The sequence below is a fragment of the Thunnus maccoyii genome, chromosome 5 (assembly GCF_910596095.1).
Source record: "Thunnus maccoyii chromosome 5, fThuMac1.1, whole genome shotgun sequence".
Lineage (NCBI taxonomy): Eukaryota > Metazoa > Chordata > Actinopteri > Scombriformes > Scombridae > Thunnus > Thunnus maccoyii.
This window is the reverse complement of record NC_056537.1, coordinates 6,665,017-6,683,967: the sequence shown is the minus strand read 5'-3', so window position 1 is coordinate 6,683,967 and position 18,951 is coordinate 6,665,017. Positions and strand designations below refer to the sequence as shown.

The following is an 18,951-nucleotide window of genomic DNA, read 5'->3' as shown; positions in this document are numbered from 1 at the left end:
AGTTAAAGGTGAAGCAGGTATAAATAGCCGGCGTGGAAGGGTACAAAGCTTGAACTTGTTGTTCCCAAGATGTTTATGCAACTATGGCAAAGACACAGTAGTACACCAATAACTAAAGCTGTGATCCAGCTTCAGTTATTGGCAGTCTTCTGACAGAATCTTCCCACTGTGAAATAGAAGACATCTTGGCATACAGCTACCAGAAATTGTAAAGGAATTACAACGAAATTCATGACTTGCTTTTCTGTTTGCCAAAAAAACCCCAAAAACCTTCTGTATGAAAATGGTTCGTATTTCACTTTTCTCTCTTTTAAACTATCAGATATTCCTTATCCCTCATTCATCTTTGCAACAGCTCAAGCTTTGCATCAGCTCACTCAAGCTGATTCCCAACAAAAATTGGTAAAAAAAACAAAAAAACAACAAACAAACAAAATAAAAACCTTATACTGTGGCTGTCACTGAGCAATAAATGTGTCTTTGGAAAAGGTCACAAGTCCCCCTTTGCGAGTCTTAGACAGTACCTTGTTCTTTCAAAGTTTGACGCTTACGGTATGAGACATCTTTACTCAGAGTTTAGACTGAAGAGATAACCCCATTCATCTGCTTTTACTCAACATGCAGATTTTATGTCCTTGTAAATCATTAGCTCTTTATTTATAGCAGCAGAAACCTTTCTATGATGACAGCAAATGTTTCTTAAGTAGAACAAAGTGAAAGAGAATGATCGCTGCCAAACCTGTGGATAATGCTGAAGCATCGTACTGCAGCAGAAGGATTAACCCCTGGGTGGAAAATCAAACAGGACAAGACAGAAAGTTGTACTGTATGTAAGTGTGTAAGTAAGTGTTTCATCACATTTATCTGTGCTGTCAGTATCACTATATGGAAAATCTCTGTGGCAACAAAATATTTTTTAAAGCCTCTCAGGCTCTCTTTTTTCAGTCTTTATACAAATACAGCCGTAACTTTTTGTGTACAACTGAGTGCAACATTATAAGGGCCTTTGGGGAGACACTGTCCATCCGACTGCGTTCCCTTTTCCCCATTTGTACTACTCATACAAAAAACACAAAGCTCTTGGAGATAGATCAGGGAGGAAGCCGTGTGATGCAGCCAGGAAGGGCTGCAGGAGGAGGCTATGACGGCAGGTTTTGGTCAGACGACAGCACAAACTAGATTGTTTCTACTTTACTGAACTTTTAAATCTTGAAAGAAGGCATTTTTTTAAAAATCTCTATTTTGGGTTTTTTTCACACCCCAAAACTGAGCTTTACAAAAACTGTCACCAAAGTGAATGAAACTGAAAACACCAGCCTTACATTTCAATGTGGACAGGGAAAACTGAGCTTTTCAAAAACATTGACATAAGCCATTTCTGTCACAGTTGGTGGCACTGTGACAGTCGAGAAGACGTGCATTTTCACTCCATATACAATGGTCGTCTTCTGAAGGCAAAAGTGTTTATAGCTGTGCTGATGCTCTCATGTGTTTATGTCATGTTAACAAATAGCTATTTTCTGCTTGCTGAGACATCTAATAACTAAAATACAAAAAAACATGTAAAAGAGAAGAACTAAATCAATGAGTTGTATTAAAAAACAGTAAGTGATAATGGAGAGCAGAAGGGGACAGAAAGGTTTATAACACACTGAGACTCCCACTTCTTACCAGATGTTGGGCTGTGATGCACAATTTTGTTGTTTGCCAAATGAAAGAGGACAGCAAGGAGGAGATTGCCATTTAACCATTTTCCTGTTGAGCTTGAAGGTTTTCCTGTTGTTCAGTCATCTTAGTGTGGATGAAGGTCTTTATGAAAACAGCCTGAAAGCGGTACTGCGGATGTACTTCATTTTTCACATATAAATGGGCCATTCCGCCGAATTTGTGCCTTTTCCCTCCCCAGGACATTACATGCATGAATATGCATGAAAAGTATCTGTATAATACATTATGTTATCAAGCAAAGTGTCCCGCACTTTGTCCTAATTTTAATTTGAAGATACATCATGTAAAACCTTAATAAAAACTACCTAGAACAAAAAATAGGATTTTTGCCCATCCCCATTCTCTAACACTACACTTCACCATGAAATATAATAATTAGAATCCTTCAGAAATCTTCTTTATTGTGTCACTCTATTTCCCATTTAGACATGAAATACATTTTCCTACTGGAAAATTCATAGTATGTTAGTTAAAATATACATTTTAGTCGTGTCACCAGGTTCTCAGTCCTGTTACCCTGACACATCCCCCCCTCTAAAAATTTGGGACATTCTACGGGTCACATGATCAATAGGAAGTAACATCATTTGAGTCTCCTGCAGGTCTCGGGAAGATCAAAAGTAAGTTCTCTCACTCTATTTTCTATATATTTGATCATATTGTAAGTATGACTGAGAATGTCAAGCTCAAGGTTCAGTCCTGTTACCTAAATTCTTTCTTTATGTTGTTTTTTTTTTACAGATAGTTTTGGTAAACCAGTTGAAGGTGCTCGGGTGAAGTGTTGTCATGCTATTAGCATTGATGCCATGTGGCTACATTTCATGTATTTGCTGATGCTATGCCAAAAATTCAGTCCTTTTACTTTCAGTCCTGTTACTCATATGAAGTATTTTTCATTTAGAAACCTTGTAAAAATGAAATAAAATGGCCTGAGATTGACCATTACACAATTTGAATAGTTAAATGTGTGTTATTAGATACAGTGCTGAAAAAAGATAATGAATGAAGATTAATTTTGACATGCAAATGGCCCAAATGGTGTTTTAAGATTGAGCTCATTTCAAGTACTTTGACTAAGAGAACTACAGCCCAACTTTTGTTAGCCTACATCTTCCTTTGTAAGTTATCACACAGCTGAGGCTTCTATCTCTGAACTCTGCACAAATATCAGTATATGGAAGCAAGGTCCTCAGCTAATTAAATCTCTAATCACTTACTTTAAAAACACAAAAGGAGGGGCTGAGTATAGTGTGAAGGTTGGTTGGTGGTTTAAATGAGGGCCAGTGGATTGGTATTTAATAAAGGCAGCTAATTGGGTCAACGATCTTTATCATCATAAAGCAATAAGAGATACCGCGAACCTGCAAGATGAAAGTTTTCCTCAAGGAAGAGTGGAGAACAATAAGGAGAGAGAGAGAGAAGAGAGAACATGATAGCGTTGTCAAGGGTACAGCATACAGGTGTTTTGTTTTGTCTGTGAGGTTTGAAGTCAGTCGTTATGATAGGGGAAGGTAATAGGATTTCTGAGAGATCCAGATGGAGAGTGCATCCTCATGGAAGATAGATCTACAGTGCAGCAGAAGTCCATGAACCCTTTTGATGTCTTCTATTTCAAGTGGAGGGATCATTCTGCCCTCTAGTGGAAAATTTAATGAACCATGTTTAAATTCAATTGAGTTTTATATTTCTCTCATACAATGGCTATGTTACCAAGTAAAACAAATAGTGCTCTGTTTCATCACTTTATCTATACTTCTTCATATTCCTACACAATTATGCATCACACAGTGTTACTTTTAGTAACCATGTGCCTCATGTCTGTCATTTTAATAAATCTCATTTTTTATTTAGTCTTTTTTTATACAGCATACACAGTACATGTGGCTTTAAGGGAGCAAAGGAAACATGGCAATAGATCAGTGGTTTGCAATTACAGACATTTAATTTACAGAGCACCATAGGCTGATTTCACTGATTAGCTGTATTAGCATTAGTTTGAAACCTGGGAGTAATGTTTTAATATTTGCACTTCAGTCAACTTTCTTTCATATCCTCATATCTTTATATTTTGTGTCTGCCAATTCTAAAGACAAGGGTGAAAAGTATCTTTAAATATCCAAACTAAATAACACATTATGTTTTACAGATTAAATATAGAGTGCCGAGTTCAGATAATTCCCTAAAACCAGTTTATTTCTTGCTTCTTGCTTTTTTGTGTGTGGAAACTCATGTTTTCTTGGCAACAGTGCTGCAAAAAAGGAGGAGAAGTGGAGGGTTGATTAACTCGAAGTGCCAGGGGGAGTTTTTGGGCGTCGGAGGTGACGGAGGTCTCCAATTATTTTCCTGGCTGCATGGAGAAGAGGAGGTCATGACCCATGCCTTTCTCAGTAGACTGAGTGATGTGCTGCAGTTTGCCCTTGGCCTGGACAGATGCAGCTCCTGGCAGTTGTGGATGAAGTAAATATGAAGTCAGTTAGAGCTCCTCCAGACTGTGATTGGGTGTGGACAGTATATTTTCTTCAGCAGCAACATCAACACAGAGACTGCAGGGTGGATGAGGCTGTATTGTAAACAGAAGGTCATGAGTTCGAGCCTCCTGATGACCAATAAAGTGATCAGAGGTCATGCGCTCACTCTTGTGAGGAAGTTGAGTATGAACTTTGATTTTCAAAAACTGTATAAAATGCAAAATAATGTGTCTCACTTAAAAGTTATGGTAACCAGAACCCTGAAAAAATATATTTAATTCTTTTCTGCACATGATTTATAACAACCTATTGATTCCTTGGAATTAAACATAAAAACATTTTTTAAAAATAGGGAAACTTAGATTTAAGTCCTTTTGGATATACAGTATATGGTATTCAGTTTGTTTCAATTTTTTACTCTATAACTTTCATATATACCAGTGACTGATCTGCTTGTCTTCTTTCACAATACTTACACTTTCTATGAGATTCTGGGGAAAAGGGGATACAAGGAATCAATACACACATTAAATTAAGCACAACGCTTAGTTTTGTATTGGAATTTTTGTCTTTATGGCATATCATATAACATATGAAGTACTTTAAAGTTCCATGTCAAAATCAATGGAAATACATGCATAATCTGAAGAATGGGAATCACTCTTTGAATCATACTAATTGAAATCATATTCGCTGTTATTTTGGTCATTGTTAACCTAGACTTTATGAAGAAATCCTGAAAAATGCATAGGATTTATCATTCTAACAGTATAGAATCAGTATTATCAGTAATAACATTATTTTATTTTTTAACATTAGCATCATTTAACATCTGTTTAACATGAGAGCAGTCCTTTAACTGTTTACATACATATCAAAATAAATATTTAAAAGCATATTTTAAAATGTTTGGAGCCACCAAAGGCCACATATTATCCACATGGAAGTGAAGTGAAATGTCTAAGAGCTATATGGCCAAATGAAAATAAATAATGTCGGAAAAACACCCGGTATGGAGCCTGTATCCCGAAAATGAATTGTCAAAATCAAAGATGTAGTAACTTTTTTTCCTAAAAGAATTTCAGTCCATATTATATATAGGTTTGTTTGTTCACACATACTTCTTATGAATGTGTCTATTTTAACAGACTGTAATAATTGTATAATTGAGCATATAATTAGTATTAATTAAACGCCTTTATCTACATTAATATAAGCAGATCACCAATATCTTTTTCCTGCACTGCAGATGTTAAATTATATGTCAATCAACTAAAGGAAGCGGTCCCTTTTTGTTTAAGGACGCCTCCCATTGGATGATATGTGGTAAAGGAACCGCCTTAAAAGCTAACTCTTCTTTCTGATTGGTCAGAAATGACATGGCAACAAAAGAAGTGACCAATGCAAATTGGTGACTTTTCTGCCCCCGTAAGTCAGCAAGCTTTTGAGCTCTCTACCAGCTAAACAAGCCAGGCAGCAAGCAGGGGATTGATGTGTGTGTTTGTGCGGTCATCTTTCTGCTTTTAGATCTCCTGCTATCCGTCGGAGAAAAAAAACCCGCTCTTCTCTTACAACTGTCTTATTTCTTCTTTGGTAGTCACACAACAATATAAAACTGAAGTTGCTTTGGTAAAGGTAAGATTTTTTCTCCCCGACAAAACCTGCACCGGTTTATCCAAAATGGCTTCTGCTAGCTAGCGAGCTAAAATACCAACGTCTAACATCAGCTTGCTTAAGCTAACTATAGCATATTAGCTCAAGAGCCGGCAGTTAGCCTAGCATACCGATGGCTCAGCTGATTTACATTCAAGTAGAAAATGGCGTCGTCGCCTAGCTACTGTATAACCAGTATTTACAGGAAAATAACTGATGGCATCGTTTGAATGTCAGCGTACGTGACAGATGTTTTCATCAGATATGACTCGGTTCAAAATCACTTCTAAACTGGCCTGAAACCCTTAGTTAAGCCTCAGCCATGATGGGATGGCGATGCAAGCACTGCCGACTGGAAACGTTAGCGGCTAACCACGCTGCCCTGCCCCGTTCCCCTGCTTAACGGTGTAACGTTAACTTTGCAGGCTAGCTTAGCCCTGTTTTCGATCAGAATATCAAAACCAACAGCAAAGCAAACATCTCGGATGAAGTAGTAGCTGTGTTTCAATGTTACTGTAAACATTTATGCACAACCGATTTAACCTTTTTTGTAAACAGTGCAAAACATATTGTACTCAGATGTGATTAACATCTTAACCGATGTCGTGACGTAGCTAGCAAGCTAACCTATGGATTTTAGCATCCTAGTCAGCTAAATTGGTTAACGTTAGCCGGTTAGCTGACGCACCTCTGCTTTGTTATAGCAGAGCAGAGATTTCTACGTTTCGGCATATGTTTTCATCGTGCCGAATAAGATGATAACAACAAGCAGCTAAACCATTCGCAGTGTGTAACCTGTCGTGTTTATACTTTGCCTCGATATCTTATCTTAAATGGCCTATATCAAAGACTGTTTATCAAGCTAAATTGGGTGTCTGACGTTGTCTGAAGATAATGAAGGATAACTCATAACGTTCTGTTTAATGTCTGATTCATGCCGTTACAGCTAATGATGTATGCCTATGAATATGTCTTGTCACCCCCCCACCCCACTCTGTTACTAATTGCATTCCCTTTTTCTCTTCCCCAGCGCCGTTTTCCCCATCCCCTCCTATTATTCTTATTCTTTTGAGTATTCTTCATTGTCAAGCCGCCAAAGTGGAGAGTGTGATTGCAGAAGGGGGTGCTTCTCGTTTCAGGTAAGCTTGAGCAGGAAATGCCAACATACCAACAATACCCACCCACCCCCCATCCACCCTCAAATCATGGTTAGCCCTCTGCTAGCATTTTGGGCAGGAACTTCCGGTCTTTAGAACAAAGCAGGATGCGGGAAGGCTCAAAATGGCTGTCAGACACTTCTCTTTGTGCAGCCTTTTAAAAAGGGGGGGTTGGGTGGATGTAATGAGCCTTGGGAGAATTTCTTTCCCGTTGGTTGTGTAGTTGTGGTGGTGGCACACACCCATTTGACAGTATACAGTCGCTGTCAACAAGATTCCTCTCTTCCCTTGAATTCATTTCTCAAATGTCAAAACTGAGACTTCAGTTATTTGTAACATCGCAGCGTGAAAAGAGCGACCTTGGTTATATCTATGTAAGATACAGCATTGTCCAAACTCAAGGCTACATGAAGATTAGCTTCAGCTGTGTCCTGCTCAGTTAAGTGAATGGTGAGCACGCTATCACCTCTTAGATGTACTGCTTTTGGTGTTGCTCCTTATCAGTGTACACATTGTCATTCCTGAAGCCGCACTGTCTGGCTTTCTTACGACTGATAGTGACAGTCACTTGAAAACACATCATGCAGTGTTTATTCATGTAGCTGTTAGCCAGACCAAGCTATTCAGTTTCCACTCTTTTTTTTAAACTCTATTGATTTGCAGAGAAATGACCGGTTACGACAGATCGGATTGTATTCTTAGAGATTAGTTTCTTATTGTGCATTTTTTGGGGTTTGTTTTTAGAGTGTAAATTCAGCTCATTTGTAAGCAAGGGCTCTTGTTCCTCAGTGTCTCTTTCAATTTGAATCATCAGTCAAGGAGCCCCAGAGTCTAATCCCATTTTCAGTCAAGTCACTGCACTTTTTTCTTTTTTTTTTTCTTCTCAAGCTGCGTCATTGTACACAGAAACACAGGGCAAAAGCATTGTAAGCAAAAAAAAACAACTTTAAAAAACAGTTTTGTCTCAAAATTACCCAACTATAAAACTAACCAATGGAAACAGAGAAGGATGATGGAAATACAGGGCAGAGTGAATGCAGTGTGGCGTGACCCATTTCCATTTGTTGTTCTGATGCTCTCAGTACTGGTAGTGAAGTCGTCTAGATTACCTTTAAACCAGGCGATGGTACAACCTCCTCTACTGCCACTCAGTGTGATAACTCTTCAGCTCAAAGATCTGTCAACAGCAGAACAGACACCCCGTTGTGCATCAGGATTTTATTACCGATCTATGACCAGGATGCACACGTTTGATTTGACTGTGTGGAAATGTGATGTTTTCACATGACGTGATGAATAAAGGGAATGAATGTCTTACATGTAATAAAATGAGATGTAACATGTTGTATGTTATACAAGTTTAGTGAAGGAAATCTGCTCTGTATGTGTGCTGATCTGCACTGTTAATGGACAGCAGCCATAAATACCATTTTCATACTTGTAGGTAAGCTGTATCGAAGAGGAAACATCAGTAATAATGTGGAGTAATTGTAAAAACAAGAAAATCAATAGACAAGAAAAAGCAGGAATGACAAGCCAATTCCATATACAGTTTAAACTGGCGAGTATATATCCAGTATAGTCCTTGTAAAGATACATCTTCTGCATTGTTTGCATGTACTTAACGGGTTCCCCCTCCTTATGTTTGCTCCTGCAGTGCTTCTTCGGGGGGAGGAGGTGGTAGGGGTGCACCTCAGCACTATCCCAAGACTGTCGGCAACAGGTATGTCATCCAGTGTTTTTTGTTTGTTTTAGAGTATACATAACGCATGGTGATTTATGTATTAGCCTCATGGAAGCAGTGACTATTGTAAATAATTACCTCCATACAGAGAAGGCGGACTAGACTAAACTCTGTTGATTATAAATTACAGGAAACTTTAATTTGAATACCCAGAAGTCCTGTAACCTGTCAGACAACTGCAGATAGCCAACTTATGTTTATCAAGCAGGCAGTTTACAACAAAGGGTAAAAAAGAATGAAGGTGTTTACAGCTCTAACATCGGTGGTGCAGTGCTCACTCTAAAAAATAGATTTGTTACTGCTTGTGGGTTGAAAAGTAAAGTAGTAGTAGGCCTGGTAGCGCAGTGTTTAGAGTGTGCGGTTGTTGTTGTGTTGTAAGAAATAAGGTCTTGTCAGGACAATAACTAGATTACAAAGGTATTCATGTATGTTTCTGTAACAGCCACAATGCCATCAGATACCGTCGCATCACACTCAATCTCTCTGTCTGTGCGTCTACAGCGAGTTCCTGGGGAAAACCCCAGGGCAAAGCGTTCAGAGATGGGTTCCTTCACGAAGCACTAGACGAGATGTCAACTCCAGCAACGAAAAAGAGCGACACGATGCAATCTTCAGGAAAGTGAGGGGGTAAGGTTCAAGCCTCTGTGCATATTTGAAGAGTTAATTATCCATCCTCAGGGTACAAAACACCTTATTGTTACCTCTCACGCTTTAGACCTTTCATCCAGTCTCACCTGGATTTAGTGTGCAACAGTTCTGGTCTCTTTTGGCCTTTTAAGTTGGTGGTGTTATTGTTTTTTTTTTTGACCCAGTCTTCTTTAAACTGCAGTACGGAGCAGCAGAAAGTTTATTGATTACGTCTTGATATTTCTACTCTTCCTCTATTGGTAATCCAATCCTTCATGTGCAGGTAATTTTGTGAGTGTAATCAGGTCAGAGTGGGACAGAGTGTTGAATTGCTGAATTTCTGCAGTCATTAAGATGGCATGTGCTTCGCTAAGAGCACTTAAGCCTCTGTTCCCCCTCTGTGTCAGGTGATGTTTACAAGTACAAAAGATGAAGAGATGACAGTGTTTCCCTCAGGAATGTAGGCTAACTGGTGGCCGCCACAGGAAGTAGACGTTGAGCTGTGCAGTCTCAGTTTGGACAAATAAACAACTGCACACGTTTGTATGTACAGTAATTAAGTCAGATTTAGAGCAAATGTGTGCTGTTTTTCCATTTATTTATACTGTTTAAAAAAAGGTTTGGCCATGACAAAATTGGCGAGTTATAAATTAAATCATTATGATCCATACTGAGCTGCAACCTCTGGATTTCTCTGCTCCTCTCGCTAATATGTATTTTGAAATTAATGATCATAAAATCAGGGTATTTAACATTAACTCATCGAATGACAGGATGCTTTACACTTAATAAGGGCAAAGCCAGACAAGAACGAAGGAGCTAATGCGGATAACGAGACAATAATGATAATTAATAGCTCTGTCGCACCGACTCACAACAAACAAGTGAAACTGCAGCTTTCTTCAGAAGTGCGAAGGATGACTGATCAGCTGATGGACAACTTTTGAAAGACTACAACTCAAAGCTTTATAAAACAATCATTCATTTATCAGTTAAGCAGGTTTGACTGAACATTAGTTTAAAATGAACACTTGCTTGGAACCAGCTCAGAATGAAGACATCTGTGACAACTGTAATATTATTATAAAATGATGGAATGAAACGATCCTAAGAAACTCTTGACATGTTGCTGTATTGTAACTGTACAAACAGAAGAACCTAGCTGATAACACAGCATCATGCCATCCTCCTTGATCTCGCACAATCATGCTGACTTCCTGCCCCTCCCTTCCCCTCTTTTTTTTTTTTTGTTTTGTTTTGTTTATTCTTTCAGCATACTCAACAAACTCACGCCTGAGAAGTTTGACAAGCTATGCCTTGAGCTCCTGAACGTGGGCGTAGATTCAAAACTCGTCCTTAAAGGAATCATCTTGCTGGTAAGTGTGTGCTTTTCTTTTTTTTCTTTAGTACTCTGCTAAATGGAAAATTTATTCATCCATTCTTGGCAGCCCGCTCCCGGTGACTCATACCTATACACTACATGTTTTAATGACCTGAGTGGTCCCTCTCTGCTTTCTTCCTTCTCTCCCCCCTCCTTCTCTCTTTCTCTGTGGTTCAGATTGTAGACAAAGCCCTAGAAGAGCCGAAGTATAGCTCGCTCTATGCTCAGCTATGTCTGCGCTTGGCAGAGGACGCACCAAACTTTGATGGCCCTTCATCTGAGATCCAAACATCCCAAAAGCAGAGCACAGTAAGTATGGCTCTTCACATTCTGCTGGACAGTTCAATACACTTGTTAAGTTTTTTTTTTTTCTCCTTTTTTATATATCACTAGTGCCTTTTTGTTTACTACTGAGCAGGCTGTAATGAAGCCGTCGGCACCGCTCTTCTCTTGATAATAGCGAATGTGGGTTTTTTTTAATAATAGTTTTGTGGTTGTTAACACCTCCTTTTAACTGGAACATAAAAGGCAAATAGTTTTTTTTGTGATTTATACTTCTAAAGAAACACTTCACTCTGACATTTCTTGTTAAGCTTCATCTAACTAATAGTTGTTTTTTCATCGTTCTTAGACCTTCAGAAGACTGCTGATTTCCAAGCTTCAAGATGAATTTGAAAACCGCACCAGAAATGTTGAAAGTAAGCTCATGTCTTTTGTGTATCTCTTTTAAACTCATTTCACCACCGCCGCCTGTCCACCGCTAACCAGCTCTTTCTCCTCTTTCACTCCAGTCTATGACAAACATGACAACCCTCTTACTTCTGAGGAGGAGGAGCAGCGTGCCATCGCCAAGATCAAGATGCTTGGCAACATTAAATTCATCGGGGAACTTGGCAAACTCGACCTCATCCACGAATCTATCCTTCATAAGTGCATCAAAACAGTACGTGCAGACTCGCTTAGTTGAAATCCACTCGTGTCGTTGTTTTTCGGTAGACGTCTCTCTTTCTCGTTTGTAAAACAGAACCATCCCTGTGTCGTCCTTCAACAGCACATACTGTACCTTGTATGACCCTCTTGCCTTCCTTCTCTCTTTTTTAATCTTTCCCGAAGCTTCTGGAAAAGAAGAAGAGAGTCCAGCTCAAGGATATGGGGGAGGATCTGGAGTGCCTCTGTCAGATAATGAGAACAGTGGGGCCGAGACTCGACCATGAGAAAGCAAAGGTAACGGCTCCGAGCTTTGATTTTTCTCGCTTAAACCGCAGCCATCTGGAGAGGCTGCGTGTTGCTTTGAGGTAGTGATGCCGGAGGGTCTTTGGAACAAAACACAACACGCAGGGACGATTCTTGAAGAAGACTCTGCATGTGTAGTTGTATTCAGAAGGAAAGCTTTAGCAAAGCACTTAGAATTTGTATATAAAACGATCAGGGTCATAAACACCAACCGAACACGGAGAATTCTTGGCTGGTTAGTGTCTTTTTCTCAATGTTGTTGTGGCCTTGTCTGGGTCAGCTGTGTCATTAGTTTCACAGAAAAGAAATGCCACCAAGTATAAATATCAGAACACTGATAACTGTAGTCTGTGCCTCTCACAGAGCCGCTGGTAGCGTTAGCAAGTCTGATAAGAGACACAAGAGAGGCGACATCGTGCTAATAACCCAAAGATTTATTCCTTTTTCTGTGGCAGTAAACACAACCTGCCGATAAGTGTGCTATATTCAGAGCTTTACAAGATATTCAACCCTCCTCTCTCTCTCTCTCTTTCTCTCTCTCTCTTCTCTCCCCAGTCTTTAATGGATCAGTACTTTGGCCGTATGCGATCCTTAATGAACAACAAGGACTTGCCCGCTAGGATCCGCTTCCTGCTGCAAGACACAGTGGAACTGCGAGAAAACAACTGGGTCCCCCGCAAGGCTTTCATCGACAACGGACCGAAGACGATTAACCAGATCCGTCAGGACGCAGTGAAAGTGAGTCCGGTCAAACGATCGCGCTCGCTGTTTAGATCGCCCACAGTTTTTTTTTGGATCGACAATGATATTGTCCGAGTAACGTCAGAAGGCTGGGCTGAGGCATTCATGTGTTAACGGGCTTGCTAAATAAACATGTGACATTATTACCCTCTCTCACAAGAGTACAAACATCCTTTTTAGTGAGGAGTGTGTGTGTCAGCAGGACAATCTAGTATGCACAGGATGTTATCAATTTTCTGGTTTGATTGCAATCATGTGGTCCAGTATGGAGGTCTTAAAAGCCTGAGTTAATGTCGAAGATTCAAATTTAGACCCATAATAAGATTAAATTCTGGGTTAGAATTGTATGAATCATGTCGTTCGACATTTTAATGACAGCTGTTGTCTGCATGTCCTCGTAGGATTTGGGTGTTTTCATCCCAGCACCCATGTCTCAGGGGATGAGAATGGACTTCTTCTTGGAAAGCCCCTTCATGCCCAACAGAATGAAACTGGACAGAGAGACTCTCGGGGGATTGGCCGACATGTTTGGACAGATGCCAGGTACGGGTTTCCTCTGTGTCTTGACCTATTTAGCCACATCTCATGTTTTCAGGGTTTGAAACGGGACTCGCATTTTTATTCTTACCAGCGTTAAAAAAAAGCTCTTTAGGTTTAAAATCTTGACCTTGAGGAAAAACACATTCACCCTCTGTTTGTCTGTCTCTAACCTCCTCTATGTGTCGTGCTTTCCCAGGCAGTGGGATTGGAACTGGCCCGGGGGTTATTCAGGATAGGTACTCGCCCACTATGGGACGCCATCGCACCAACCCGCTCTTCAACGGCCACGGAGGCCACATCGCCCCTCCGCCACAGTCACAGTTCGACATGGGGCCCAAGTCTTTTGTCAAGTCCAACCAGGTAATCTAGTTAACAGTGGAGATTAATGCTTTTCTCCAAATCCTCAGGTCAAATCTCTGTTTCATCCTTTCTGCCTGCATCTCATCATCCTCTACGCCCATGTGTCTCCGGACAGGTTCAGAACCAGCATTTCCTCAACCAGAACCAGAACCACATGGCCCAGCAGCAGGTCCAGTCCAAGGACATGCCTCCACGATTCAGCAAGAAAGGACAGCTCAATGCAGATGAGGTATTCATTACTACTTAAAGCGGGGCTGCACGATACGGGCATAACGTTGTAGTTTAGTGTATGAATATGTAGTTATGGCCTGAACAGTGCAGTCCTACCTGCTGCTGTTCACCTTTCATGCCCAGTGATTATAAAAAGACGCGTTATTCTGAGGGGAAAACGCGCTACCAGTCTTTTCTCGTGACTTTCACTCGTTCTTTCATCTCCTCCATCTTTCTGTCCTCCCTCCACTCCCGCTCGTTCTGTCTCGCTCAAACTGGTAGCCGGTCCGCTGACTGCGATTATGAGATATGAGGGCATGACTCAAACTAATGCGTAGATACTGGATTTTTTAGAAAAGACACGTGATAAAACCTACTGACTGGTCTCTGGTCATGACACTTTGTGGTCCAGCAGATCAGCCTCAGGCCTGCTCAGTCATTCCTCCTCAACAAGAACCAGGTACCCAAGCTCCAGCCCCAGATCCCCACCATGATGCCTCCCAGCGCCCAGCCCCCACGCACTCAAACCCCTCCTCTGGGACAGGTAAGACCTCACACTTCACCTGATAGTTTGAAATGCATAAAACAGGACTGAAGTTTTGAGAGAAAGTACAATGGTTTTATGAAACTAGCACATGAAAGAAAAAGCATTCAAATGTCAGTTTGTCAGTTGAGTTTTATCTGTGTAGTAATCACAAACTTTTGGTTTCAGCCTCCACAGCTTGGCCTGAAGACAAACCCTCCGCCTATCCAAGAGAAACCTCAGAAGACAAATAAGAAACCACCTCCTGCCAAGGAAGAACTGCTTAAGATGACGGTTGGTAAAACAATATAACTAAAGCTGCAACAAATAGACATTATAGGCCAAGTATTCTGATACTCGAATAATTGTTGAAGTCATCAGGCAGCCCTGACTGTAACACAGATATGGTTTGGCACAGTATGATCCCCAATGGATAAATAAAGATTACCACAGTGTACTCGATACAGACAGCAGCAGTCGGTAAAACCAGAAAATGAGTCAGATCATCAGGGAATAAAAGCTGACTCATCTTTGCAAACTGTAGTTCATTATTGTCGTTGGCTTTTCCAATTAAGTGCTTGTCATTTACACTTATCTGAAAGTAGCATTGTTAACCATATTGCAAAGCTCGCTACTCATAAGCATGTCTAATTACGCTGCTTTAATTTGTAGCTCGCCCAGTTAGCTTTTTTTAAATTCGTCACATGTTGATACACTCGCTTACTTTCAGCTCACTGTACTCTGATGATCCTGCTGACTAGACATGAGACTGAAAGCAGGAACCCGTTTGGCACATGTACACAGAATAGACGCTAGCACAAAGAGTTCATGTTTTATGCTGGATAATCAATTTCGCCACATCTTATTTTGGCTTCAGGAGGCGGTTATGACTGAGTACTTTAACAGTAAGAACCTGACCGAGGCTGTGGGCGGCGTGCGAGAGATGAAGGCTCCCAAGCATTTCCTGCCAGAGATGCTGAGTAAGATCATCGTGTGTTCCCTGGACCGTCCCGATGAGGACAAGGAGCACGCCAGCACTCTGATACACATGCTTCGCACTGAGGGCCTCATCACTGGAGAGAACTTCATGCAGGTGCGCACGGTGTTGTATCGTGGTTATCACGGTGGCTCGTGGTTAACAAGAACATATTTGTCACCGATGAGCTCAGAAAGTCGCTGCATCATTATTCATGCTCCGGCGTTTCCTCCCACTCCCTGCAGGCTTTCCTCAATGTCCTGGACCAGTGCCCTAAGATCGAGTTGGACGTGCCCCTGGTGAAGTCCTACCTGGCCCAGTTCGCGGCACGGGCCATCATCGCAGAGCTGGTGAGCGTGGCGGAGCTGGCTCACCCCCTGGAGAACGGAACCCACTTTCCCCTCTTCCTGCTCTGCCTGCAACAGACGGCCAAGCTGAAGGACCGGGAGTGGCTCACCGACCTCTTCCAGCAGAGCAAGGTCAACATGCAGAAGATGCTACCAGGTAAATCCCTTCCTTCCCAACATCCACCTCTCCCTTACCTGTTGGTCACAAAGCCTCAAAATCCAACTGATAAAATCTCAACAAACTTTTCTCACTGACCAAACAGTTGTTACTCTCGGGACCCCTGCTGTGAATAACTGACTTCTTCTCGATTTGTAGAAATTGATCAGAACAAGGACCGCATGCTGGAGATCCTGGAGGGGAAGGGCCTGAGCTTCCTGTTCCCACTGCTGAAGCTAGAGAAGGAGCTGCTGAAGCAGATAAAGGCAGACCCCTCTCCACAGTCCATCTACAAGTGGATAAAAGACAACATCTCTCCCAAACTTCACACCGATAAAGGCTTTGTCAACATCCTCATGACCAGGTAAACATATTGTAGAGTTCTTTAAAATGTATATTAGACGTTCATGTCAGGCATGGAACGTCTAGTATCCACCTTTTTATTTCAAATTAAATGTCTTAAATCACTTTATTAGTTCTAAGAAGGTTGAAACTATTATCTGAACCTCTTGGCTTAGTTTGCAGGATACTAAAAACATTTCACCATTAAAACCTGTTCTAAATTAACTCCCAGGTTTGAGGGAGACAACATAGTAAGCATAAAGGAGGCTGAGATTATGGTGGTGTTCAGTGTGAATACCTCATACTAGTGATGTAAATACAAGGAAGTGCAACTGGATGTATCAGAAATACTTCAGACTTTGGTCTTGGCATGGAAAGGCCCTTTTGTTCACCAGTGTCCTCTGGTCTTTTTTTCCAGTTTCCTCCAGTACATCGCTCAGGAGCTGTGCATGGTGGAGGGCGACGATCAGCTGGCGGCCCCCTCCAAAGAGCAGCTGGAGCAGGAGAAACAGCTGCTGCTGGCCTTCAAGCCCGTCATGCAGAAGTTCCTGCATGACCATACCGAGCTGCAGGTCAGCGCCCTCTACGCCCTGCAGGTGCACTGCAACGCCAGTGGGTTCCCTAAAGGTACAGTCCCAACACCCCCACCTCCACTCACCCCCCAAGACTCAAGACAGACTACTAGAGCTAGACCAGGAAGTTAGATCTGCTGTTATTGACCTAAGTAACAAGTATATTTCTTAAATTCTGCCCACTAAGGCATGCTGCTGCGCTACTTTGTCAACTTCTACGACATGGAGATCATTGAAGAAGAAGCCTTCCTTGCATGGAAAGAAGACATTACCCAAGAATTCCCTGGAAAAGGAAAAGCTTTATTCCAGGTACAGTGATCACATCACACTGAGTTCTCCATAAAGAACCACCACCCACTACAACCTCAATAATAAACATAAAGTAGAATGAATCACCTTTCTAACAATGTCAACAAAAACTGAAAATGTAGATTCATAGAAGAAGAGATTATGGCAGAGCTGTTGTATTAAGATTGCACAGGTGTACCTAAGGAATTGGCCAGTGAGTGTGTATGTACATAATATGTGTGTGTGTGTGTATATATATAAATGCATATATGTGCAATTTCTTCCTCTCAGGTCAACCAGTGGCTCACCTGGCTGGAGACCGCAGAGGAAGAGGAGTCCGAGGACGACGCAGATTGAGGAAACCAAGCAGAAGCATCATGGTGTAGAAGATCGACTTAATCTTTAACATTACACTCGCCTTTCCTTTTTATTAAACTCCATGCTTAAGTTAACCACTATCATGTGGCACTCAGCTGCTTCTGTCTCGCAAATATAAACCGAAAGCTTGTACCTGTAGGGCCTCATGTGTTACCACCCGTACCGTGACGATAGGCTGAGAAGCATCATTTGATCTGTTGCCTAATGGATGTTTGATTTTTTTTTTTTTTTTTTTTTTTGGGTCTGTGTCCTGATCAGCTACATGAATTCTGAAGTCTGGAGTGGCTCAACCATGTGGTTTTTTGTTGTTTTTTTTTTTTTTTGCTCTGACTGTGTTAGGTTTGTAACATTTTTTTTTTCCCCACTGTATTGCATGTTTTTCATTTCCACTCAACTTTTACTGATTTGAACTTCCTCCCCCCTCCCTCATAGGAAACAGCTTTATTTAAAAATGTGTAGGATTTCCCCCCCCTCAATAAGTCAAATGAATAGTGATCTTCGCTAATGCTAGTTATAAGCATAGGACCGTTAACTAAAGGTCTCGTCAGTGATCTGCTTTGTGAACTTCATTTAGGGGCCTGGATTCCCTTCCATCATACTCGAAACAACAGAGAGGGGGGTTTAAAATCACCAGAAAGGCTGCAGACTGATCAATGTGTTGAAAATCCTAAATATGTGACGTTCAGCCTTTTTGTTTTTAACAAAAAAAAAAAGAAAAAGGAAAAAAAGGTATGATTGCAAAGGGGGGCCCACTGAAGTGAGAGCAAAGCATAAGCTGGCAAAACATTTCATAATGAATTAAGGTGTGTGTTTAGTCAACCTATGCTTACTAAAAAAAAAACAAACAAACTGTTTTCCGCTTCTTTTCTTAAAATAAAAGTGCTCTTCATAGTCGCTCATGATGAGCATATTACTCTTTTGTTTTCTCCCCCATCAGGAGATTCTCCCCTTTTTTTGTTATCTGTCCCTTATGTTGTCTATTATTACATGAGTGGTTGCAATACTCATCATCTTCCAAATGTTACCATATTTAAAAAAAAACACACAAAACAAACTGTAATCATTGGTGTGCCGCCGTAACGTTTCAAAGTTGCCTGTGTTTCTACCTCTTAGTTAGATGGGCTTTTGTTTGTTTGTTTTTTGTGCTGGGATAATGAAATCTTACTAAGAAGAACCTAGAGCCCAAGCAAATGCTGAAGTATTTGATTTACTCCTGGCCTAATTGCACAATAAATTTATTGATTGAAGCAGACTTTTCCTATGAAGCTTCACGTGGTTTACAAGTATTAATATTTAAGAGCGAAAGAAACGCACGTTTTTATTAATTCGACAGCCTGAGAAACGTACCTGTTAAAAGGCGGGATCTGGGAGTTTTCCTCTCTCGCCCAGAATTTGGAGTGACAGCGTGAATGTGGTCTGTTTTACTTCGAATGCTCGACAAAGGAAAATGGAAAATTTTAATGTTTTTTTTTTTTTTTTTTAAATTGGCGAAATGAAAGCAAACATTTACATAAGTTGTATTTGAC

The 18,951-nt window shown here is 40.9% G+C and overlaps 1 protein-coding gene and 1 non-coding gene across 2 annotated transcripts; both read left to right on the top strand.

The window, feature by feature from the left end:
• Positions 1–3,226: 3,226 nt before the first annotated feature.
• On the top strand, positions 3,227–18,923 carry eif4g2b (eukaryotic translation initiation factor 4, gamma 2b). Its single transcript, XM_042411699.1, has 21 exons — positions 3,227–3,239; positions 6,880–6,988; positions 8,664–8,729; positions 9,252–9,377; positions 10,651–10,753; positions 10,936–11,067; positions 11,390–11,456; positions 11,550–11,701; positions 11,872–11,982; positions 12,547–12,729; positions 13,134–13,275; positions 13,469–13,632; positions 13,748–13,861; positions 14,258–14,386; positions 14,555–14,659; positions 15,243–15,458; positions 15,587–15,845; positions 16,005–16,209; positions 16,606–16,814; positions 16,947–17,068; positions 17,339–18,923. The coding sequence occupies exons 1-21, from the start codon at positions 3,227–3,229 to the stop codon at positions 17,402–17,404; spliced, it is 2,793 nt and encodes a 930-aa protein (XP_042267633.1). The 3' UTR covers positions 17,405–18,923.
• LOC121898145 lies at positions 13,979–14,161 on the top strand. Its single transcript, XR_006096366.1, has one exon. It is a non-coding gene; the product is annotated as a small nucleolar RNA SNORD97 (small nucleolar RNA).
• Positions 18,924–18,951: the final 28 nt, after the last annotated feature.

Excerpts from the sequence above, each read along its gene's own strand:
- eif4g2b (XM_042411699.1), top strand. Across the intron at positions 6,989-8,663 it reads GGGGGTGCTTCTCGTTTCAG|TGCTTCTTCGGGGGGAGGAG; the intron begins GTAAGCTTGAGC and ends TTGCTCCTGCAG. Across the intron at positions 13,862-14,257 it reads GACAGCTCAATGCAGATGAG|ATCAGCCTCAGGCCTGCTCA; the intron begins GTATTCATTACT and ends GTGGTCCAGCAG.